Below are 24,341 nucleotides of genomic sequence, written 5' to 3' on the forward strand. Positions count from 1 at the left end.
GCCAGCTCCTTAAATACCATCTGTGACTTTATAAGAGTCTCTTCAAATGAATAAATATGTTTTTCTTGTCATACAGTTCCACACATTCACACATGGGAGCTGCAAAGTATAGCCACAGTCATCAACGGTTAACTGTCTCGCTAGAATTGAAATAGAAAGTGCCTTGCTCAAGATCCGCTTAATGGCAGCTTCTGTGGCATTTAAGACACCTCTATTATTTCTAAACCTTTCAAGATATTCAAATGAGGAAAAAGCCACAATCCAGCTTGTTTTTTTTCCCTTTCCTGTTTTTAACTTAACATCTGTAACTAATGTAGCACCCCAACACTCTATAGCAGACATACGATGCTGTTTAAATGTTTTAACTGTAAATATGGGGTGTTTGGGTTCGTTTTTATAAAAGGTAGCTTCCACGAAGGTTTATCTGTTTTGGGTGATATTTATTTCTTTACTCTTAAACTGAGCAATAGCTCTATACAATTAGACCAAACTCTATTTAAATAACTGACCTAAGACAAATTGTTTCAATAGTTTACTGACTGTTTAAAAAAAAAAAAAAAAAGGAGGCTGAGATGGTAACCTTCATCAACTAGTTGAACAAGAATTTGGAAATAAAACAGTTGTGCTGAAAACGTGTTAGAGCTTGATTTAAATTTTGTTTAAATCCTGCAGCCATCGGTACATACGGTATTGTGCATACTAATGAGAAGAAATACAGTATGAGATCAGGTTATCTTGGCAGCTAATCAGGAGGAAAGATCCATCCTGGTAATAACCTAATGATTTCATTAAGTGATTATGTGTAATTCCTGAGCCCTGATGTAAGAAGAAAAGATAAGACCCGTGTGTGTGTTGAGCCCGTGCTTACTCGTGCAGGAGTGGTCTGACTACTGTGCTTCCTGTGGTATGCGCCTCATACATCAGTGTGTACAGGTAGGGCAGCAGGCTGTAACGGATGTTCAAGACGTCCCGGGACACATTGGAGAATTTGGAATCCCAAGAAACAGGATCTTGTCTCTGAGAGAAAAAGAATGTAAAAATGGTGATTAAAGAAAGGTTAACCAAAATGAACAGTAACAAATCTCTGGCTGGAGTTTCTAGACTGGAAACCACAAACCAAATAAAGTTATCACTTAGTTCAGTGTTCCTCAAACTTTTTTTCTATAGTGTATACCCTTTGAATTTTTTTTTTTACAGCCGTGTGCCCCCTGCTGTGTGCAAAACATCTTTGGTAGGAATAAAAGCCTGTATAAAGAGGTACATAGTGCTGCACCATCAGTGTCTGATTTACTAAACAACAACCATGTCTGGGAAAAACTTTTAAATACGACCTTTCAAACGTTTACATTTCATCACTAAATTCATGGAAAACCCATTTTATGTCATCCTGCAATACGAATAAAAGGACATTGTAGTTCCTGTTTCTTTTTTATAAAAGTTGCACTTACACTTTAGTGAGAAACATGAGCTGCTTGGTCACTTGTTTTTCCGTGTTTCCAGCTGTATTGCTGTTACATTTCAATCATGAATCAACCAAAAATCTTTTATCTTGATTTTTGTCTATCATTCAATATCCAAACTGTCTTCCCGGTCTCACTGAACAAACATCATCTTGAAAGTGATTGTATTTGTTTTGACAGATGACTGCCTACGCCAGTTAACAATTGCATTGAAAATTGGAAAATATAATTGTGGATTATCAAATTTACATATCCATTTTATTATTGAATTTATTCAGCCTGTATTTATATTAATAATTATTCTGAACTGATATTTTTTTCAAATTAAAACAAAAATGTGAAGTACTCTCTGCAGTACTCCATTTGAGAAACACTGCCCTAGTTGAGACAATCTGTTTTAGGGAATTCCAAATGCAAACAGTCAAAATACCTGCACAGCATCCACTGACTGAGTTCGTTTACAACCAGCAAGAGACAAGGGCTCTGTGTTTGAGGAAACAGATTCACTGCTTCAATAGGTGTACATTTCAAAAGCTCTGCCCATGGTTCATTTCTCTCAGTTACAAGCACAGATACAAGAAAAAGCCAGCCGAGTATGAATGTATTACTTTTACATTTATCAATTTAATAAATGTCCATTGCACACAGCTGAGTTTTTCTAATCTTGTCACTGTGTTCCAAGGGTTGACACTTTTCTGTTTGCATTTCACAACATGCGGATTTAAAATATTACAAGGTGAAGAGGGACTGACAAGAACACTAGATAGTTTGTAGCATGCCAGAAATACTCAAATGGCCTGCATGCATTTATACTGATAAATGATGTTGAAACTATTATGCCCCACACTGTACTGGCATTTACCTCATTTATTAATTGCCAACAAGTGTACCGTCCCCTTAGGAGACAAGGACAGAAAAAGAGGACACAGTGTACTGTCATTTTATAGATATGGGTCAATCTAGATGTATTGGCTCATTTTCTGGAATTGTAGTGGGGACAATCATCAATCTGGTCAAGTACACACACACACACACACACACACACACACACACACACACACACACACACACACACACACACACACACACACACACACACACTGAGGAGGAAACTGAAGCGCATATGCTCTCCCCATGAAGACGTGTGTTTGTGTCTTGGTGTCTACTTTCTATGCATATCACTGTGTGTGTATGCATGTGTTTGTGGGGCTAATCACAGTGTGTTATGCAGTTATGTGTGAATATGTGTGTATGTGTTTCCTGTCTTTCAATGTCAGAAGAAAAAAATCTGAAAATATAATCATTAAAATCACAGAGAGCAATGAAAGTAACAGACATCTCCTCCCAGCTGCAATTTGACTGGGTCAGATTTGATAATAGTTATTAACTGTAGCCCAGTGGTTACTAAGTACAGGCCTAACAGCACACGGCTGAATACAGAGCATATCTATTATTTTATGACCTAAGGAGTTTACCAGATTATCGTTTCATTTTCTGAAGAAGATTTACAAGATTGTAATTACCGGGAAACTCAGGAGTTATTCTACCTGTCTCCCTTTTTTACCATCCCTCATTTGCACCTCCATGTCTTACAATAAGAAGTGTTCACCGGGAAGTAATTATCACCGTAAGTATTAATGAATCAAAATGAGAATGAGCTTATTTTGGTTTCACAAGTAGAGAGAGGACAGATACAGTTGATGCAATGCATATTTAATTTAACCAACCCAGCCGAGCCGGATGAGTCCAAACAAAGAACCCGGGCCGGCTTTGGGCGGTTTTGCTGTGTAAAGCTTCAGGCTCAAGTCAGGTTGGGTTATTTTCAAATGTAATTCATTAAGAGATTACTGTCTTTTTTTCTCTCATCTCAACTCCAATCATCATCTCAATTATGCCTGTGTGTGTCATGTGTTGCAAGTAGATGTGCAAAGCCCAGTGGGAAGAGACTGAGTGTAGCATTGAATTATCCTGGTGAGCTAATCAGTACTGTAGGAAAAAAAAATCTTAAAACACTAAATCTTTCAGTGAAGGACAATGCATTATGGAAACATGCTGACCTTTTTGTGACCATTGTTAAATATGCCACTGGCTATTTGCAGTGTAGAGATCGCTGTGATGTTCTGACATAGCAAGAGAAACACATAATCTCAGCAATGATATACTGGAAAATCAGCCTGGTCCCACTCCCAGGGCAACGAATACCGATTGTTGGGCAGTGGCCTGAAACGTCTTGATACCGACACACAGGGCACCCTTTAGCGTCTGCATTCACGCCATTATTAGATTCTCAAAGCAACGGGTATAGTAGTAAGAATGAAAAGTACTCCAATGGGGGGTAGAAGATGTGTTGGATGTGTCACACAAACACAGGACATTTACTCAGGGCCGGTGCGTAAAAAAACACGTTTTGTCACGTGATTCTACCCCACTGAGTTACATGAACTTTGTCTTTTCCTATTTATCACTGTAGTGCATATGGCATTTGAGATTAGTTATTGTAAAAGCAATACGCCTACTATGAGTGTAGGCCTAACTCAAAGTCTCCATTCGGTTTTTACCCACGTTCATGCGCAGTCAGCTAATTCTTCTAGCACCCTTGTGCTGTGCACGGGCCTCTCTTACATCAACACTTGCAATACACAGCAGCTGTACGACCATAGTGCCAATTGCCCTGTACTCTAGTTCTGCCCTCATCATTGATATCATGTAATCATCATTTTACTAAGATAGATATCTGACATGATTTATAAACAAACTGATTAATCAATACAAATAAGATTTAGTATTGGGCCTACAATTAAGTATTTGTTGGTAGTTGTATTTATGGGATGTGAACATAAGGGCATACTCATCTCCAAAAACTAAATGTTCAAAGCAATATTGATATTTTATTCTTGTTAAGTGTGCATAAACAGACAAATAGTGTTCTTACTTTGCAACAGTCTTAATTAATGCTAGTCCAGCATGCACAGCTAAATGACTTTGGTGTAGATGCTGTCATCATGTAAGATTTAAGACCACCAACAGAGTACTCTCCCGAAGACTTTGATACTTTTTAACATTCAGTCGCACAAATCCTACATGACTTGGCAGTTAAACCAATGTCTGTTGGGCCCTAAAGGTAGACTTTTCATCAGCGGAAAACCGGTAGAAGGGATTGATGAAAAGATGAGAGTGGGGAGTGCTGAAGAGTGAGAAGCCGACAGAGAATACATCTTATGAATTCACCTAATTTATGGTCACACTGATAGTGGCAAAAGGGCCTGTGACACACACAGATCGTAGACAGATATGCATGTGTGTGTGTGTGTGTGTGCACGTACTTGCATGCACGGTATCAAGGAAAAATGAGGTTATCTGGCCGTGTCAGCCGTTCTCATCTTTTCTCTCCTCTGCTTGGTCTTTCTCCACATTTATCTGTCTGGAATCTAGTCCCTCGCCCGACCTCATAAACCTTCTGCATTGCAGAGCACACATCTTAAAAAATGAATATTTAGACAAAAAAAAATATGTCCCTTTAGGCGATTAACAATATGCACGACTCAAATATGACTCCTGCTGTACTTTTGTCTGAGAATATATATCTTGTTTAATTAATTTAGCATTGTTCTGATCTGACAGTGGACACTGCAGCATATTGCTGGTGCAGTGAAATTATCTCAAGGTCAACATTGAAAGTTGTCTGAGGGCAAAGAGACACTAGGCGTGACAGAGCTCTGGGAATGACTCTGCAAAAACTCTCCCCCCCTCTTTCTCTCTCCTCTGTTTCTGACCTTCTGTACCCTCCGGTCTGGTTGTGGTGTTAAAACTTTGTGGTCAAATGCCTTGTTAAGCAGACGCGACGTAACTTACCATCTGATGATTGGGGATTTTATGTGGCTGACTGGAGAATAATACAGTTTTTACAGTAGACTACATAAATATCTGACTTTTATTCCATTGTCTCCCATCTCGCTGTCTTGGTTTGTGTATTTTTCTTTTCTCCTATTGCAAAGCACCCTCCTCTCTCACATTCCTTTTCTCACTCGATCGCAGGTGTTTCAAAATCGGCAAATTGTTTATTCAGCCTTGTCCCGGCTTTCATTTCCTTGTCACCACCCTTTGTCACCACCATTTAACTTGCTAAATTGCCATCTTGTTTCACTCTCCGCCAATTTTATCCCTCATAATTTTTTTTCTTTCTCCGTCTCATAGCCTCAGAACTTTTCAACCCGTCCCTATTCTTTTATCTGTATTTGGTTATCAGTATTTCACCTCTTGATCCTACTGTTTTTTTTTTTTTTTTTTTACCTACACTGTTCTCCCACCAGTTCTCTCTCTATCTGTTTTTTCATCTTCCTGACTCTCAAATTGTCATGTGTAGCCCTCGGCTGCCGTGTGTGTGTGCACGTTTACTCCGTCAATTTTCTCCATGTTTAAACACCCATTTGCAATCCATTATTAAATGATTGGAATCACAGGGTGTGTGTGTGTGTGTGTGTGTGTGTGTATGGAGTGGAGGTTAGGTGGTGTGCAGTGGTGCCCAGATCACCTTGAGAATTCAATTATATCCCCACTCCATGCCGTTAAAAAGCACAGGCACTGGCACATACACACATGCATGCGCGCACAAACACACACACACACACACACACACACACACACACACACACACACACACACGCATACAACTGCGTCCTGTCTGGTATTGCAGACTCCAGTGCAGAGAAAGTTCGCCCGGTGGGATCGATCTCCGGACGGGCGTTATTGGATTTTTCAGATGTGTTCCAACGCTTTAAAGGTTACCACTAGAATGAATGCCACCGACACTACACCACCAAACAGGTCTATCTTTAGTGTGTTTGTGTACGTCAGACGCAGATTAAGAGAGAGTTAGGTAGAGAAAGCCACCTATTTTTTTCTTTTTTTACAGACAATAAGACTTAAGGTTATGAATGTGTTTTTTTTTTTTTTTTTTTTACTATATTCATAAAGCTTGAGCCCTTATTTTGCTAGCAAGAGCAGAGTTATGGTCATCTCTTACGCTACAGTGAGCACAGGCTTGGTAGAATTTAAGGCGAGTGAAATCAGCTCTCAAACCTTTTGAAAGCATTTGTAAAGCAGAGCATGCATATTTTAAATCCAACAATTTGCAGCAGAATAATTCCTACTAAAAGTGCTCTATTTCTGAGCTAGAGAAAAACAATGGCAATCAAATAGTGACATCATCCTATCCTTGGTTTTACCAATGTCATTTGTGTGTTGTCATTAGCATTGTACTGTGTGAAGTGGCAGAAGAAAACTGAAGACTGCAGTCATTGTGGTATATTGTTTCTGTAGTTGGAGGACCTTGGCATTATCAAGATACCAATTCCCAGCATTATAGTCAACCTTAGAAAAACATTTGTAGTTGCAAAAATAAGGCAAGTTAGCTTTAATGAACCTAAGCAACAATTATTAAGATTTGGCTCCATAGTTGGCCATCAGCACGAAACAAGCAACCACAAATAAGAGCAAATCAAAGTATAATTTGGGTAGGAAGCCTAATTAATGTGGGTTTACAGTCCTGTACATCTGAATTATGAGTGTTTTTTAGTGCCCACCTTGCTACCCTTGCCATTGTGGTTGCGTGAGTATGGATAGAAGGCACCCAACTGCATCCAGCGAAGACACATCTCATACTCGGCGTCATTGAAGAACCCACATATGTCTGCACCAGTCTGAAAAAGAGGGACAGACAAAAAAGTGTGAGGAGACAGATAGACAGAAATATGGGCACCAGGGTGCAAAAGTGACTATAAAGAGTATTTAATTGATCATTAATTTAGAGTATATGAAGAATAAGCATTATACTATGTTATAGATTGCTACTGACTATTATACCAAAAAAACACACACAAAAAACATGACAACAAAGGGCACTTAAGAGGATCTTTCCTTTGAACACAGGCTATTTCCAGGGTCCAAAGGCCCGCTTTCCACCTCACACATTGTTTGAGGGCCTGCTCTATATGTGGGGGCCCCAACCCCAAGGGCCCCAGTGCAACAGCACATCCTGCACTATCTATATTTATGTCCCCGGTCACTCTACTTTGGTTGCAAGCATCACATTTCTTATGTGTCCTTGAGTGCGACACCGTAAGAGTAAGCGATGTTGTGTATCTGACCCTCTGGCTGGCTGGGGCACGCAAATTATTTACCATATTGGGATCGATTAGGTGTCAGATAACCAGTATTATTAGATGCACTGAGGAGATGAGAGACAATAGAAGGACAGCATGTGATGGAGAGGGAAGAGACTGAAGTAAACACAAAAAGACAGCGGGGCAAACAAGCAAAGTCATAGCAGGACAAGCATGTAAAAATGTTTTAAAGTTTTATTTAAGTTTTTATAGGCCATGACGGACCAGCGCTAGGCTTCTTGGCTGGGGTGGGGCTTGTAGTGGCATGCTTCACATTTTATCTCAGGATATCCTTTGATGAAAGGGTCTGGCAAACAAAATAACATCACTCAGGCCGATGTAATCTATTTAGAGAGGACAAGGTCACATCAATAAGATTATGTCTTGTCAGAACCAAGATCAGATGATGATACTTACATAAGGGATGCCAAACAGACTGAACTCCATCATTCCTGTAGAACAATGGGAAATGGGGAGTTATATCAAATGAAAGTTCCTTTTTCTATGTTGCACTGTTCGCAACCAATGGTGAGAACCAAGATTTATCCAAAACAGAATTTACAGTATATGTCTATATGCACCTATAATGGATTTGAATAGCTGGTCCCAGCTTGAATTGTTGTCCCCCAGCCAATGTCCAGACCATTTTCCACTGGAAGGGTATGTGGACCTGGTCACCACTATGCCTCGTTTACCCGTAACCTCCAGCACGGCACTGCACAGAGAAGACAGGCTCAGGGATTTGTATTACACGTGGAAATCCCACACAAACTTATTTTATTTCTTCCCCTTAAGTAAAGAGTATTAATCCTGGAAGCAAATTAGCCAATTAATTGTGATTGTTAAATTCTAGCACAGGGCTGAACACAAGACAATTCCTAAGCTAAAGCACCTGGGCTCAAGGCCCAGTTGTGCCGAGCATCCCAAGGCCCTTCTGTGGCCAACTCTGCCATCTGGACTCCCTGTGGTGAGAGGAACATTTCACCACAAGGACCTATGCCGTTCCACATTTGTGATTATTATCATGAAGATTTGATGAGACTGTATTTCTGTAGATAGCCGGAAGGTATGCAGTTATGCATCTCCTGTGGCTGCATTTTCTTCCTAAATGTGATTGCAGTTATAGTTTCTGCATTCTTGTCCTCTTTTCTTTTCACTTACATCTGAATTAACTGTGTTCAGATTATGTAAAATTGGGATAATTATGTTAATTTGTATACTTCAAAGTTTAGTCTGGTTTTTAAGGAATTACAAACGAATGTCTTTTGAATCATGCTCAATTTCCAGATAATGTATCCTATTTGCATTGTTTAAAATATCACATCTTTCATCTTTGTTGGTTCATATGCGCATTTTGTTTCACTCTTTTTCTCAATAATATATTCAATCTGCCCTCTTTCAGCTATATATATATATATATATACTTGCAAAGTGTAAAATAAAACCACCTACTGTATGGACCCCCCACAAATATAGAAGTTGGCCCACATGCACAAAAACAAAAAATAATAAATACATCACTTACTCATAGGTGGGCTTTGTGTGGGACCATCCATAGAGGTTGTGGACGTCGTAGTGTCTGACCTTTGTTCCGTCACTGAGTATCTGCTCGCTGTTCATGCACAGAGTCTTGTGTTTTAAGCCTAGATGTTTAGACTCCAGGGCTTTTGGAGTAAAAAGCACATAGAATGTGTTAAAAGCATACTCCTCATGTTGACTTCATAGCTTAATAATCTAATTACAACACAGGGATACAAAAAATAATAATAATAGATAGAATCATGTGTGGCTTACGTGGCATATATGGAGGGAACTCTAGAAGTGGATTACCATTACAATTCCCACCAACCGTGCCATGGACAAAACTGGCAGGCTCATTCATGTCCTGCAGATAAAGACAGTTTGCAGGAAATGAAGGTGAAGAAAAAAATCATGCATAATGAGGTAATAAGGTAATTTTATTCAAATGTCTTATTTCGGGTCACTCACAATCCAGAGGCCATCGAACTTAATTTTATTATAGAAATCCTTTATTTCTTGTTTCCACCATATTGCTGTTTGATTCCGGAAGAAGTCCGGGAATGCAGCGTATGACCTGTATAACTGGTAATGGGACACGGGACAGGAAATGAAATGCCCGAAAAGTTAACAATCCAAACAAATCTCAAGATCTCATACAAATATAAAATGTTGGAGGCAAGGAAGTGGAACGTTTCAGAGGGATCAATACGAAAAATATTGTACCTCTACTTGTGTATCCCAGTCCAGAGATTCATTGACTGTGACATTGGGGTAATCTGGCCAGACCTTTTAAAAAAAAAAAAAAAACTCTTTATTAATACATGCTAGTGTAATTTGTGTAACACTTGTTTGTTTGGCCTTCGGTTCCCTCTTACCTTCCCCCACACAATTCCATCACCGATGCTTGCGGGCCATTTGATGAAAACATCTTGTGCTTTACCTCTCTCAAAGGCAGGGTAAGATGTCTCATTTCCAGAGATGGCTGGATCCTGGAATTAAATACATACCTTTATTGTGTATTTAGTAGGTAGTAATTTAACACTCTGTAAATAATATGTGCACCTGCCCTATGGATTACTGATCCTTCGGTGCCCAAATTTGTACATTATAAATATTTAATAATAAAATGGCATTACCAAAATGAAGATGAACCTCATGCCCTCTGCCCTCATGCTGTCAACCAGGGCAGGCAGTTGTTTAAAGTCTGAGTCCAGAACAAAGTCCAGCTGACGTTCCATGTAGTCAATGTCTGCATACTGCACATCCTGCAGCACACAACAATTAAAGGTTCAACATGGTGATGGCTGAACGTTAATTCAATAGCCTAGTGCATGAGCCCAGTACACGGGGACATGCTCACATGTGCTCATATGCACCAAAAGGCACGTGCACATGGCCGGTAATGTAAACAAAGCACTGAGATGTGCTGATTACAACACACACAAAGTGAGTATGAGTTCATTCTCGGCTCCGATGGGCATCATTCTACTATGTCTTAAACAGGCCCTATTATGCTATTTTCCGGGTGCAAGTCGACATGCATTCATGCTCATAATCCGCCTTGTTTTTCTCATCCTGGCTGTCCTGCAGCACCTGTTCTCATAGAAAATAGTGATTTGGTGCTCTGAATATTGTTTGGAGAGCCTTACAAGTTAAACTGACATTGTTTCAATAAAGATATAAGAACCAGTCAGAAATGAAAACAACAAACGACACAGTCATTTAAAGAACAACATTTCCCTGTATTACATTCAGGTCTTTTCATTTTTGCTATGAGCATGACACAATCACAGCAAAAGACAGAGCTAATTGTTTAGAGCATGCATACCACTGCTGTTCAACAGATTGCTGCATACAAGAGAATTCCTGTTTGAATGAAAGAATGAATAGATGTAACGTACATTTTATAAAAATCAATGCTCTTGTCATAAGGTGAGGAAAAATGAATTGCACATTTTGCAACAGTGGGTGGGAATGTTGGGATTCATACTAAATAGATATGAAAATCTGCCTTAACATATGGTACGCAGCACCTGAGATATGAGGGAATGGAGGGTTCCATTTGCTTCTGACTCTTACAGTGAGAAAAAACGTCATCTGCTTCGGTTGCCTGGTGTGTCAGTGGCAGTTTAAGGTTGGTTCGTCTGTAAAGCTAGCTGATGTTAAGCCTTAGTAAGAAGCTGTGCTTTCTTCTTCTTTGATTTCAATTAATGATGCTGGATTCTTTTTGGCTAGCATCAGCACCTTGCAGGTTAGGGCTTTGTGAAATCATATTCAGGGGATCACTTGATTATCGATGGAAACTCTTCTGTTCTGTTCTGCATGATGAAGAGGATAAGATCCTGGCCTGTTTTCACGTGGGACATCTGGCCACAGTCAAAGACAGTGCTTTCAAAGCTTTTTCTTAATATGTTATTCCAACGTGAACCCCAGATTTCGTTATCAGAGAGAATAACTGGTACTGGTACAAACTGGAAACGTGTAGAGGCGGTGAATCCTACAATGGAATGGATTTGAAATTCAATCAGAGGTCACATTTCATTAGGCTAAACTGGATGTACGTAATGTAATCTTTGAAGTCTCCATTTTGCTTCATCCCAATCATTTCTTTAGTTTTATGAAGTTATTGTATGCATACATTGAATCCTATTGTAAAACATGGGTAGACACTGTGTTGAATTGAGCTCAGTCCATTCCACTGAGTGATTGCTCTCTATACTGTACAACCTAAAGCAGACAAGAAGAAGCTTTTAGATTGCATTTGTTTGTATGAGGTCATCACAATGAATCCTTGAGCGAAGACACTGATTGAATGAAATCAATGTTTGGTCAGAGGCAGGCAAACATAGTGGAAATGTAATTGGATAAGACATATGTGTGCAACATCAGCATTGTGTCCTGTGAACTTCTGTTTTTAAATCACATTTGTGAAGTCCTGATACGTGAGCTTTGATATTGTTTTTATCATATAGAAACTGTACAGGTTTATATTTTCTCGTTTTCATTTTTTAATGTTGAGAATATTCTTTCCTTTCATAATCTGGAATTCAGACAATTTACAAAAAAACAGTCTTTGTTTGGGAACTTACATAGGGTATGCCCGCTGCCCGCATGTCTCTGTATAGATCTGATATCTCCTGGTCATTGGCGTAACCATAGCGACAGAGCTGGAACCCAAGGGACCAATAGGCAGGTAGAACAGGTCGTCCAATCAGCTGTTAAGAAGAAAAACAAACAAGGAAGTCAAAACAGTTCAGCACAGAAAAAGTTGTTTTGCAGGAAAACGGGACGGCGTCCATGAAGTGTTTGTTTGATTGTCTGTGTGTGTGTGTGTGTGTGTGTGTGTGTGTGTGTGTGTGTGTGTGTGTGTGTGTCTGTGTGTTTAGATAGGCTAAATGAGAGAGCGCAATGAAGCGAGGAACTCCCAGCTGCTGCAGTCCATCAACAGCGGCCCAGGGCCAGACACAAAATACACACACACATAGGTGTAAAAGCCAACACAAATGCACACACAAGCAGACAAGAAGTCCGAGAAGACTTACTGCAGTGTACTGCTGCACCACCATTTCCGGGGTAGGTCCCAGGACCATATAGAAATCCAGGATGCCTCCAATAGTCCGGTAGGTTAGAGCTGGAGTAGGCTGGAAAGTCACATCTGGACATAAAGACATTTATTACATTACAGTCATTTAGCAGACGCTTTTATCCAAAGCGACTTACAATCAGTAGTATATTACATATCATTCACCCATTCACACACTGATGACAGGCTACCATGCAAGGTGCCACCATCAGACTCTAACTAACATTCATGCAACATCCAGTCCACACCGATGGCAAGCCTTCGGGAGCAACTTGGGGTTAAGTGTCTTGCCCAAGGACACATCGACTGCCAAAGCCGGGTATCGAACCACTGACCCTCTGATTGGAGAACTACCTTGCTCTCCACTACGCCACAGCCGCCCCTATGTCCCTTAAAAATATGTAGGAAGTTGTATGTATGTGTGTGTTCAGTATAAGTCCCTGCTCACTTACTGTTTGTGGCTTATGCATGTTTTAGTACTTTAGTAAAGGTAATGGAACAGAAGAAGACAATGGGAGAGCAACAAACAACTGAAACTGTTTATTCTACATAGGTATGCAGTATCAGACTCTTTATGGAAATGTTGGAATGCATTAAAAAGTAGGTATTTATTCCACTTTTTCATGAAGACAGTTGAATTAGACCAGGTCAGTTGGTACATTCTGTGCCGGTGTCCTGGACATGAATGAATGCGCTCTTGCAAAGTGAGAAATGGATATAAAAGTGCATTTGTGTATGTGTGCATCACTGTTCAGTATGCAAAAATACAAAAGTCGACATGAAAAGAAGTGCTCATTGCGCAGTGTTGGCCTTATATAAGAATACCCGTCATGTGGTCAGGACATGAGGAAAAGCCTCACTCATTAATACATACATTCACACTGCATATTTGATTGAGTGTGATTAAGTGTGCATGTGAGGTCTGTTGGTCGCATTTGCATATGGTGTATGTGCATGTACTGCCAATTCGTTTGTACAGTATATGTGTGCCTTTTTGCATGCGTGTTGGTGTGCGTGCTTCTCTCACCCATGGCGTTGCTGTTTAGTAGCAGCACACCGTGAGCATCAGCAGTGGTCTCAAGGCCCATATAGAAGGGATGTACTCCATAGCAATTCATCTTGTACTGAAGTAGAGCAACAGAGAGAAAGAAGGAAAGAGAAAGTGTGAAATGGGGGAATATTTGGGAAAGAATTGGTCTGTTTTGTTGCATGTGCTAATGTGTGCTTGTGCGTCCACAGTTATCCTCTGAGCAAATTAAAGTTCACTGAAGAGTAATTTTAATATACACATTCTCTGTTATTGCACCCAAATTCATCTTGCCTGAGTTTAAAGACATCAGTGGACAACTGGGATGTTTATTTGGTGATTTGATTTGCTGTGGGGTGCGATAACATTACATTACATTACATTACATTACATTACATTACAGTCATTTAGCAGACGCTTTTATCCAAAGCGACTTACAGGAAGTGTATTCAACATAGGTATTCATAACAAAATCAGGAAGTCCTAAATGTAGCATTGGATCAATACAATTAATGACAAAACTGTAGCCTGGTGGTTGCCAGACTTAAACTACTCTCAATCTTTCTGTGACAATTTATATATTTCATTTTTTGCATTTGCTTGCATTTGTTTTCTACATGCATACGCTACGGTGTGCAGTAACAGTGCAAAGCAATATATTGCTCTATTGGGAACAATTGAGTTTCAGAGTGTGTTTCTTCTGTAACTACTGTGGGGGTCCCACTGTTGTCTTCAGTATTTAGACAAGAATGGAAGTAGACGGACCGGGCTAAGAGGTACAGATAGAAAGGTGGCGGGGGGATAGGACATCTGCCACTTTCAGATGCCACCATCCCGCGACTAAGACTCATGGGAACATCACACTCTATCAGCCTCCTGCACTTCTGGTTCATAAGACGTTGTTAAACTGTAATATAATGGCTCTTAGGACTGTTTCTGTCTCTGTGTGCTTTTCTTGATACGTGTGTGTCCTTGTTTCATTGTGGCCCTACTACATGGTGTGATCATGGCCTGACTCAGAAAGGAGAAAGGTCATTAACTCGTCAGATAACAAAGAGTGACAGCCAGTAACATTGTTCTTTTGGTCTTTTTTCTGCTCTCGTTTTTCCTGACTTCTCTATGGACACACACTGTGTACTTTTAACAGGACTGTAATGCTCAAACTATGGATATTCTTCAGAAAGATTGGAAATTAAATAAGCAATTGCCTTAGTGCCTTAAAAGACTTCTGTCTGTCACGGTGTGTGTGGTGTGGACCCAAAGCAGGACGACCAGGAGACGGATTGCCTTAGTGCCTTAAAAGACTTCATCCTTATATTCTCCTTTATTTTATATGGCACACAACCGAGCTAATGACTGGGGACATCCCCTCCAGAGTACACAACAAAGTTTGAGTTTCCCTCAACTATCACGTATTCAACCTCAAAACATATCTCTCTTTCATGCTGCTGCAGTCTTGTATCCTTGTGGCTATGTCTGTGCAAAAAAGACCCATGAGAGTAGAATCAGACGATATTCTCTGCATTGCAGTGTTACATTCAGTTTGCTTATCATTTTTGTTATTTTTTTTTTTGGTCTGCTGCTTTGAAATGATCTGTTTAACTGTTAGTTCTGACTCTCAAAGGCTCTTTCCTCTGTTTGACCATGACGCCTGCCTTGAGTGCCTTGGCAGGGACCAAGTGGATAGAGGCCCCCAAACACCACCCCGTGCCTCGCCCTGGAGTGAGCAGCTGCAGGTGTGACTGAGAGTTCCATATGTATTTGCTTAAGTCATTACAAATTGCTAAAATTCCACATTTCAGTGTTATGGAGTACTGCGTATGGTCGCCTTGGCAGAGGGACCGTGAGAGAATTTTCCTGTCTACATTGTTTAATGGATATTTCAAGAAAGATTAGCTGCCTGACAGGTTTTTCACTCTCACTTTTATACTCCGTACAGTTGCTCTAATGTTAAAAAGGACGGGTTGTTAAGTTTGTCATGATTATACACCTGTATGTCTCTTCTTTTCTTTTTTTTCGAGACTTTGTGTAAGTCTCGAAGGGGGGAATATGTGGTATATTTACAGGCCTTGTACAATACAACTAAGGCCCCCAGTGCTCTTGCCTTATATGGTATATAGGAAACAGTTGTGCGGGATACCAGGGGCCGAAGGGGCCAAAGGCCGAAGGGGCCAAAGGGCAAATGTATAAGAATATCGGAGCCCCATACAAGGTCTTGACTTCAGCCCAAATGTGAATAACATGTACAAGAATATCGGAGCCCCATACAAGGTCTTGACTTCAGCCCAAATGTGAATAACATGTACACTATATAAGGAGGTGTAAGAGCTCGAAAGTCAGGGAACTCACAGATTCGACTCGAGACCTCCGGGCGCTCTAGACGTCCGTCATGACATGTGTTGCTTGTTTGTAATAAACTTTACTATACCAGCAAGAACAGTGTCCGCGGAGCATCCTTTCTCATCACTTCAACAGCACTGTCGCATGAAAGATACGACACAGGCAAAGGGGGCTCCCCACAAATGCTACTAAATTAGCTCAGTAGTAGTAAGAGCAGTATCTACATAACTACTAGTCTCAGTTGCACACTCTCTCCATGTCTTTTCTTTGTGCAACTCCATGCTCTTGACTTGTGGTTCTGGGCTTTGTTGTTGCAGAAAAAAAAAAGATTTATTTTGTTTTATTTATTTAAAAAAGTAGATTTTGTTATTCTTTAAGTAATGTGACTAAAAGTGATTGCTCTATGTATTAACGTAGCTATGATGAACTGCATCTATTAATTGAGGTTACGATAATCAAAAATGTGTTCATGATACTAGATTGAATTATATTTGTGTTGACTTATCCGGTTTAATATTAGTATAATAAAGACTGTCAGAGTCCATGTCACCCTGTCTGCTCTGTATTTTATTCTCATTTCATCTGCTTTTCCTTCTGTTCTTCCCACCTAAATCTAAATCCTTTGCATGCTGAGGGGCCCCATAACATTTGTCTGAACCCTGTGGATCTGTCTTGACAGCTCAGCAATTAGGGTTGATAATGCTTATGCAGGTGGAAACCTCATCCTGTCTGGCTTTGACACCAGTCGGGAAAAGATGGTGACACTCCATATCCGCGGCACATATCAACAGCACCGCATCAAAGTGACACGAATGTGAGAAAGACAAGTTCACACGCTGTGCAGGAAGGTTGTTTTTATGCCACCTCTGCAATCAGAGGGTGGGATGTTAAAGACACTCAGTGCAGGATGCTGTGTTATATATGCCACGATCGGCAAATTTGGTTTCGATGGAACATGAATGCTTTAAAAAAAGAGGTGAAAAATATTGCTAGTCCACTTTTTTATTTTGTTCATCTAAATCCTTACCAGTTAAACATTACTTCCAAGCAGATGCCATGCAAATGAACGAGTCCTATATTCATTTATTTTTTTTAACACGTGTGCATGTATGTGCTTCAGTGTGATACTTACACCAGGAGGCTGGTCCTTGGAGAACATACCCCAGGTGTGATAGTTGAGGTTGTGTTTATAGGTTTGATGCTCCGTCTCTCCAAAGCCGTACACAAACTCTGATGACAGTCGAGTAGCCACTTGTATGAACATGTCTGAGAACGTTAAGCCTGGCACAGAGGAGTCCCAGCTGAGAAGGTGACAGGGGATTAAATCGATGAGAGATGGAGAGAGAGAGAGAGAGAGAGAGGGAGAGAGAATTATTGTCAGAGGGAGTTATTCACAATATGTTTGACACAAATAAGCATAATAACCCGCAGGAACTGCAGGCATCCCTTCAACATAGTTCATAAATTTTAATTAGTAAAAATTTCAACTGACACGGAGGCTTAGCTGTAAAATAATGTCACCCTTGCTCGGAGATATGCTTTGAAAGGACTCTCCGACTCTCGACTGCTACATGTAAAATCATCTCGACTGCTGAACAAGAGGAAATACTTAAGGCGCTGATAAACTGGCCAACTTTCCTGAGCATATCTGATTGGGTAACAGTGCCAGAAGAGTTGACGCAGCATTGTTACTTTAATCTCGCAGGGAAACAAAATTAAAATTCTTGCCTGGAATTAGTTGGTTGGTTGGAATTCTTACCCCGTGTCTCGCCCTATTACTTGTTAATGGGAGCATCTATGTTGCCCAAAATTGCCTGGTGAATGTCCTCCCTAAAGGGGCCAATTTTAGAGACAACAGGAAGGGATGGCATCTTGCTTGTATATAATTGATTTATTAATTAAAATCCTCTTTTTTTAGCTTCCTGGCCTAAGTAGACAGCAATAACGAGGAGTTAACGGCTAACAATATTAAATAGACACATGTCAAGACATCAGAATATTTGAAAAATATTAGTTTCCTTCAAGGCTCTGCTGCAACCTAAATTATTGCTCTGATTTAAAAACATTAGCATTGACATTTGGAATGACACTCAAATTGTTTCCTTGGAAAGTTGACATTTCACTCCATAGGTTTAGATAAAAATGATTCTATATCATTTGAAATTATAATAGCAAATGCTGCAGTGGATGCCAATTTGAGGAAATGGGATGCAATCTTCAGGAACACTTTATTTTTTCAGAAAGTCTGTTGAAAAGTACCCAAAACCAATAGAAAGAACCCCAAACTCATGAAACGGAATAAAACATCTAGAACACATTACAGCAACGTCATTCCAGCTGAACCACCTGAACAACTGAAGTACTCACATCTTGGTTCCTGTGCTTTTCCTTATGACCTGGATGCCGAATGGGTTGTCGGTAAATTGGACCTTGTAAAGCCTCTTGCTCTCGTCCGTCTCAGGAGTAGCGGGAACCGACAGCGGCACTGGAACCTCATAGCGATTTGTGGCCGGGTCCCAGATCTTAATAGGGAGGGAAGGAATATCAGTGCGTCATTGTGTGTGTGTGTGTGTGTGTGTGTGTGTGTGTGTGTGTGTGTGTGTGTGTGTGTGTGTGTGTGTGTGTGAGTGTGTTTATGTGGAGCAAGTAAGTCAGATGTATGCGTTGAAATAAATGAAAATAGTGAAAGAAGCAGATTCGTGGAAAGAAACGTGAATCATGATATGCAAATGAAAGCACCACCAAAAAGGAAAAAATCACCTTGAACTGCAGCATGTGTGTGCTGTGGTACCAGATCTGAACACGGAGTTTGTCAATGTCTGGTGACGCTGGGCGACCGCTGCTCCTGTACTTATTGTTCCGGTTGATATCAAATGTCAAGCCCGAGCTGCTGTTGTTTACTGCTGTAACAGTGTAGCCATAGTCTTCTGGATAAAAGCACCATGGAGCACGTTTATTGGCGATTGGCTGAATGTGGGACAGAAAGAATATCAGAATTTTGCAGCTGTTTTGAGAACAAAACTTTCCAGTTGTTTAGTGATATAATACAGAAATGCTTTGAACCTCATCTGTGTCACCCCTCACCTCCCAGATGCAGCCTCTGGCCTTGCATTTAGCCTCATCTGCATTCTCCTCTGGATAGCAGTCAAAGCGCTGATTCACATCCACCACCCATTGCACCAGATAGCTCTCCCCGAGTGTGAGGGAGAGACTTTGCAGGAACATAACCTATATGTGTGTGCGTGTGTGATGATGAAGTGAAAGGGAGGGATGAAGATAGGGAAAAATTAGTGATTAACAAATCCAAGGATGCCGGAGCGAGAACATGCCGGGACAGGCTTGCTTGAGACAGAATGTGTGCGCTTGACGTTGCGTGTGCTATCAATTAGGACACAGCTGTTAATTTCCCTCGCTGTTTCAACAGCTTCTGCCGGGAATTATGAGTCATTCTCACAACAAAGCTCAGGGAGTCCCTTTCACGCTAGTCACTAGTCACCATCTGATACATCCTCTGCTGGTTAGGAGACATACGGGATCTTCATCAGTCACTCTTCCTTGTGTCATTTTATTTTGGAATCATGCTTCAGCAATTCTATTGTGTAAAATGCATCTCACAGGACACACAAGTGCACAAGAATGCATCTTTAGAAAGGAGAAAAGAAAGTCTTGGCAATGGGATGAGCACAAAACAGAAGGCAGTCAGGCTATATGGCAGGATAGAAAAGGTTTTCTAAAAAAACATCGGACAATCAATTTGAAAAACAAAATAAAATACTAATAGCCAACGTGACTTGAAGTTCTGTTCAATTTAAGTATGTGGGGAACTAATGATGATGGGCGGTCGTGAGCTACGTTCAAGGCCCAGTCCGATTAGGCATACAAAGACCGATGGACATGACAAGCCAGAGTTTAGGTTTAACAGCGCATTTACCCTTCACCCCCAGGAAGTGATTACCGCCGAGAGTCATTTGATAAATGCATGCTTGTGTGTGTGTGACCAGAGAGACCTTGAGGATTTGCACAAGCATAGGCCCTGGCCTAACACACATGAACATTTGACACTTTACAGACTCTCGCCAGTTGCTCATAACCCTGAGCACTTACTGTAGGACCATTGCTCAGTCATTACTTCTCACTCTTTCTGACACACACACACACACACACACACACACACACACACACACACACACACACACACACACACACACACACACACACACACACACACACACACACACGCTCAGGCAAAAAGCTTCAATGATCCTCACCTAATGTAAATTGTTATAATTTCTTACACTTAGAGGCTAACCTTGAAATGTACAGTAATGGTTTCATCCCTGGTCTTATTGAAACAAATAGTGGCCACCTGGAAGAGTAACCATGGCAACACTCGCCCCAAAGAGGTGTCGCTCGCAGCATTGTCGAGAACCACTAATCGCCCATCGACTCAAGTGAGGGGAAGAGTTCAGTTGTAACGTTGCTATACCAAGCAGCTGAAGTAAACTGCAGTCAATGGGCTGCTGTCTGTAAAGGCCCGCTGCAGAAGACATGGTCGGCCCTGACGCTCCGTCCACACTGCTGCACAGGGAGCCATTCGCTTGTTATTCAGTGTTTATTAGGCTATTATTGAACGTGTCAGGTGTGTAAGTTGCACCAAATTTGACGTGGCACTCTCTTCGGTCCGCGGCAATACGCCCGCCCAGTGTAAGGCAGAGCTGATGAAGGATGATCGAGATAGTCGAAGGACGCACCCACAGAGAGACGGACAACATTCATTGCTTTTGTAGTCAGAAGCAATTTGGCATATATATGTATGTATGTATTTTATTATAATTATTATATAGACATTGTTATTTTATTGTAGTAATTCATTTTATAATTGAATTGGAATATATTATCATAGTATGAAGGTCATATGGCAAACTTGTTAGCAAATGGAGGCGTATATACACATTAAGCAGACACAAAGCAACATTAGCATTTATTTAGAGACGTGTTTCAGGCCACCTGATGAATGTAAGTCCAACACTGACTCACTGTCTTTGATCTAGTCTTTATCAACTCCTGAAGGAAATAACTTCTCCACTTGGCCGTGCTCACTTTTTTTTTTTTACATTGTTTGTATTGTTACATCGTTTATGTACAACATTTAAATGCGTCTTCTGTAATGGCAATTTCCCCTAGCATGTTATGCATTTGCACATGACAATGTCTATGTGTGTGTGTGTGTTTACCTTCTTGACTCCATCGTAGTCCATCCCTATCCTTGAATTTGTCAATGTAGAGTTTCCATTTGTTCCAATGTGAGTCACAGAGACGGACTTGGGAGGATCGGCTACACCGAGGACGGTAATGTTCTCAAACGTAAGGTTGTTTGGGTCCTTGTAGCCGGCATGTGTCACCTGCATAGTTAGCACTCCCTGTAAGGCAGAGGACACACAATTATACACCTTAACTGCATGCTCTCAAACTTAAAATGCTGAAAATTTACAAAACTTATAACTAATAAGCTCTTTTTGCTGTTTTGAATGAACTTGATAGGGTCTTTTCCAGTGTACAACAGTCCCAGCGTGCAGTACTTCCTTCATATCACGTTTACTGCTTAAGCCACCAGCTTTAAAACTCCCAACACTCTTGTGCATCAGTCAAACAGCTGATCTGATTGATTTCCTGCCTGTAAACCCCCTCTACCCCAGTGTAATGCCAAGGAAGAACATCAGCGTCATACATTAAACATGCAAGGCAATTCTCAGTGCCTTGTGAAGCAGGAACACGGGGTACTTGATCCAACAAAGCTTCAGCAGCGTAACCTGGATCGATTATGCTTGGTGTTGTGGACTGTGGGAGTCGAAAGTCTCTGGTGGTTTTGAACTTTGAACTTGTGTTCAGATCAGAAGGAATATGTAGGCCAGATTTAAAAGATGGCATGAATGCGAGCAAGAGAAACTTACATTGGCAACGGAGAACGTGTAATGGATGTAGTTGCCTGCTTTAACTGTGTCTGTAAAAAAATAAAAAAGAGAAGATGTTAATGTTTCGCACATCGGGTTTACAACTGATTTACTGCAACATAGTACGATAACTGAACTTCACTAGTTAATGTGTCAGCTGACTGACAGTGTTTGAACAGTCACACTGACTCATGTGATGCTTTGTGCTTAACAAGATAAGACCTTCAATTGGATGCTCATAAACAAACACATAAAAAAGCCTGTAATGAGTGATAACAAGATGCAGATGATCCTGTCTCACTTACACGCCAACACATTTGCACACAATACCTCTGGAATCTCCGTCGTCCCAGAATAGCTCCCCAGCTGCCTGGTTGTTGTCGTCGAGGGTGATGATCAAACCCATGGGGTTACGCCGACTAAAGACGTGCACATGAACGCCCACTTACACCATATGCATATGTTGTTACAATGCAATGAATCAAGCAAGTGCACTTTAATCCAATTCAGCACGATTTGATGCATTTATGATTATGATGTGAAAAGGAGTTGATTGATCTGTTTCCATTGCGTCTGTCAGTGTGTGCATGATACTATGCAAGTACATCACTTCTAATTGATGTACGTGATAGCTTGTTGAAATACTTCAACATTATTTGAGGTGATAAATGTGTGTGTGTGTGTGTGTGTGTGTGTGTGTGTGTGTGTGTGTGTGTGTGTGTGTGTGTGTGTGTGTGTGTGTGTGTGTGTGTGTGTGTACCTGTATGTGGTGGTGACTTCAGGTTCCTGAGTTGGGAGGATCGCGCCACCTCTGATGTGTAAACCAAGCTTGTCAGCTGGAAGATGCATATCAATATAATTCCTGCGGTGTGCCAGTTGCTCCATCTGATTGGTAAGGCAAAATAATATATTAAAGTACCTTCATTTCTCCATGTGATGCTCTGTGGGCAAAATAAACTAAATCTGGCCCCTTTAAAGGTTACAACAGCGACCATAATTTTGCACAAAGCCTTGGCTGTAACATACTGGCTTTGGGCTTGTGTGAAATTGCTGTCTCTACAATTTACTTTTTCCGAGGCCCCTTTAACACTGATGAAGAAACACATGGAAAGCCTGTGCTCGTTGTTAGTGTAAACGGTTCAGTTATTAGTTTTAGCTCTGTAACCCTGCTAGGAAATGCATTAGGTCCAAAGCTGATTTGTAATCAAACACAGTGAACTATGATGACTTTACATATTCCAATCTTTGAAATACTTGAGATACTTGAACTTGATTTTACAAGTACAGAATAGTTCAAAATGAAATAAATGCTTTGAAGGACTGATTAAAGAGGAAATAAAAATAAATTAATAAATAAAAAAACTCATATAAAACATATATATACATATTGTTATTTGGATGAACTTACCCTTCTAATATTAGTCATTGATTAAACAGGAAAATACTGTATGGAATTGTAGCTCATAGTTATCAAACTTAAGACTAATTTTGGACAATGGACTTGAGCACAGTAAAATTAATTTAAAGTTTCGAAAATGCAGTGACTGAGTCAGTTGAGGGCAATGTCAAATGTGGCTTTTTTTGCATTATAATGATTGTTCTGTTCAGCTTAGAAGGATTTATTTCAGATGAGGAAACGCATTTCTATCTCTCTCTCTCTCTCTGCATCTCTCTCTCTCCCTCTCTCTGCGTCTCTCTCTCTCTGCGTCTCTCTCTCTCTCTCTCTCTGCCCCTCCAATCATTTCTCTGAGGGCCCAGATAGAGCACTGTTAATTTCTGATCTCCTGAGGACTGAATCCTCAGCCCAGCCTAAAACAATTTAAAGCTCTCTTCTCTCCATCTCCTCTCGTTCTCCATCTACCTACTTCCTTCTCCACATCATGCTATTCTCTCTTGTGGTGCTCTAATTCTTTTTTTCTTTTTTTTTAATCCCATTTTTTTCATTCCCATGGAGGTGTATGTGTCTGTGTGTATGTGTGTGTACAATTTTATGCAGTACAGTAGAGTATGGGCGAGTGTGTGGGCTGGAGCTAGCGGAGCGTCTACAACCAATTTCAGATCTTATCACCCTCTTATTGTCTGCCTTAAGGAGGTCTTCTCTAGCCTTGTCTTCTGTTCTTCTCCTTATTCCTGCAGGCCAATCCCCACATCTTTCCACTCCTCTACAAACTGTTAAATCCATCCCTCTCTTCTTCTCATCTTTCCTCTTGTCCCCGCTTTTCCCCTCTTTTCATTTCACGTACTGTCCCCTTTTTTTTTTTTTTTTTACCTACCTTCCTTTATTTCAAATCCCACCCT

At 40.6% G+C, this 24,341-nt stretch overlaps 1 protein-coding gene across 1 annotated transcript in view; it reads right to left on the reverse strand.

Moving 5' to 3' along the window:
- Nucleotides 1–24,341, reverse strand: part of si (sucrase-isomaltase (alpha-glucosidase)) — a 68,429-nt gene that overhangs the window by 10,517 nt on the left and 33,571 nt on the right. The window contains exons 21-41 of the mRNA XM_054621769.1: nucleotides 22,804–22,928; nucleotides 22,374–22,462; nucleotides 22,044–22,093; nucleotides 21,327–21,512; nucleotides 19,177–19,320; nucleotides 18,853–19,059; nucleotides 18,460–18,614; nucleotides 17,225–17,393; nucleotides 13,753–13,849; nucleotides 12,685–12,797; nucleotides 12,232–12,357; nucleotides 10,279–10,407; nucleotides 10,018–10,131; nucleotides 9,866–9,928; nucleotides 9,611–9,724; nucleotides 9,416–9,506; nucleotides 9,147–9,285; nucleotides 8,203–8,336; nucleotides 8,039–8,073; nucleotides 7,043–7,159; nucleotides 869–1,017 (exon numbers count right to left, since the gene is read on the reverse strand). Coding sequence (XP_054477744.1) covers nucleotides 869–1,017; nucleotides 7,043–7,159; nucleotides 8,039–8,073; nucleotides 8,203–8,336; nucleotides 9,147–9,285; nucleotides 9,416–9,506; nucleotides 9,611–9,724; nucleotides 9,866–9,928; nucleotides 10,018–10,131; nucleotides 10,279–10,407; nucleotides 12,232–12,357; nucleotides 12,685–12,797; nucleotides 13,753–13,849; nucleotides 17,225–17,393; nucleotides 18,460–18,614; nucleotides 18,853–19,059; nucleotides 19,177–19,320; nucleotides 21,327–21,512; nucleotides 22,044–22,093; nucleotides 22,374–22,462; nucleotides 22,804–22,928 — 2,546 coding nt within the window. The remainder of the gene's footprint in view (nucleotides 1–868; nucleotides 1,018–7,042; nucleotides 7,160–8,038; nucleotides 8,074–8,202; nucleotides 8,337–9,146; nucleotides 9,286–9,415; nucleotides 9,507–9,610; nucleotides 9,725–9,865; nucleotides 9,929–10,017; nucleotides 10,132–10,278; nucleotides 10,408–12,231; nucleotides 12,358–12,684; nucleotides 12,798–13,752; nucleotides 13,850–17,224; nucleotides 17,394–18,459; nucleotides 18,615–18,852; nucleotides 19,060–19,176; nucleotides 19,321–21,326; nucleotides 21,513–22,043; nucleotides 22,094–22,373; nucleotides 22,463–22,803; nucleotides 22,929–24,341) is intronic.

The sequence above is a fragment of the Anoplopoma fimbria genome, chromosome 1 (genome assembly GCF_027596085.1).
Source record: "Anoplopoma fimbria isolate UVic2021 breed Golden Eagle Sablefish chromosome 1, Afim_UVic_2022, whole genome shotgun sequence".
NCBI classification, from domain to species: domain Eukaryota; kingdom Metazoa; phylum Chordata; class Actinopteri; order Perciformes; family Anoplopomatidae; genus Anoplopoma; species Anoplopoma fimbria.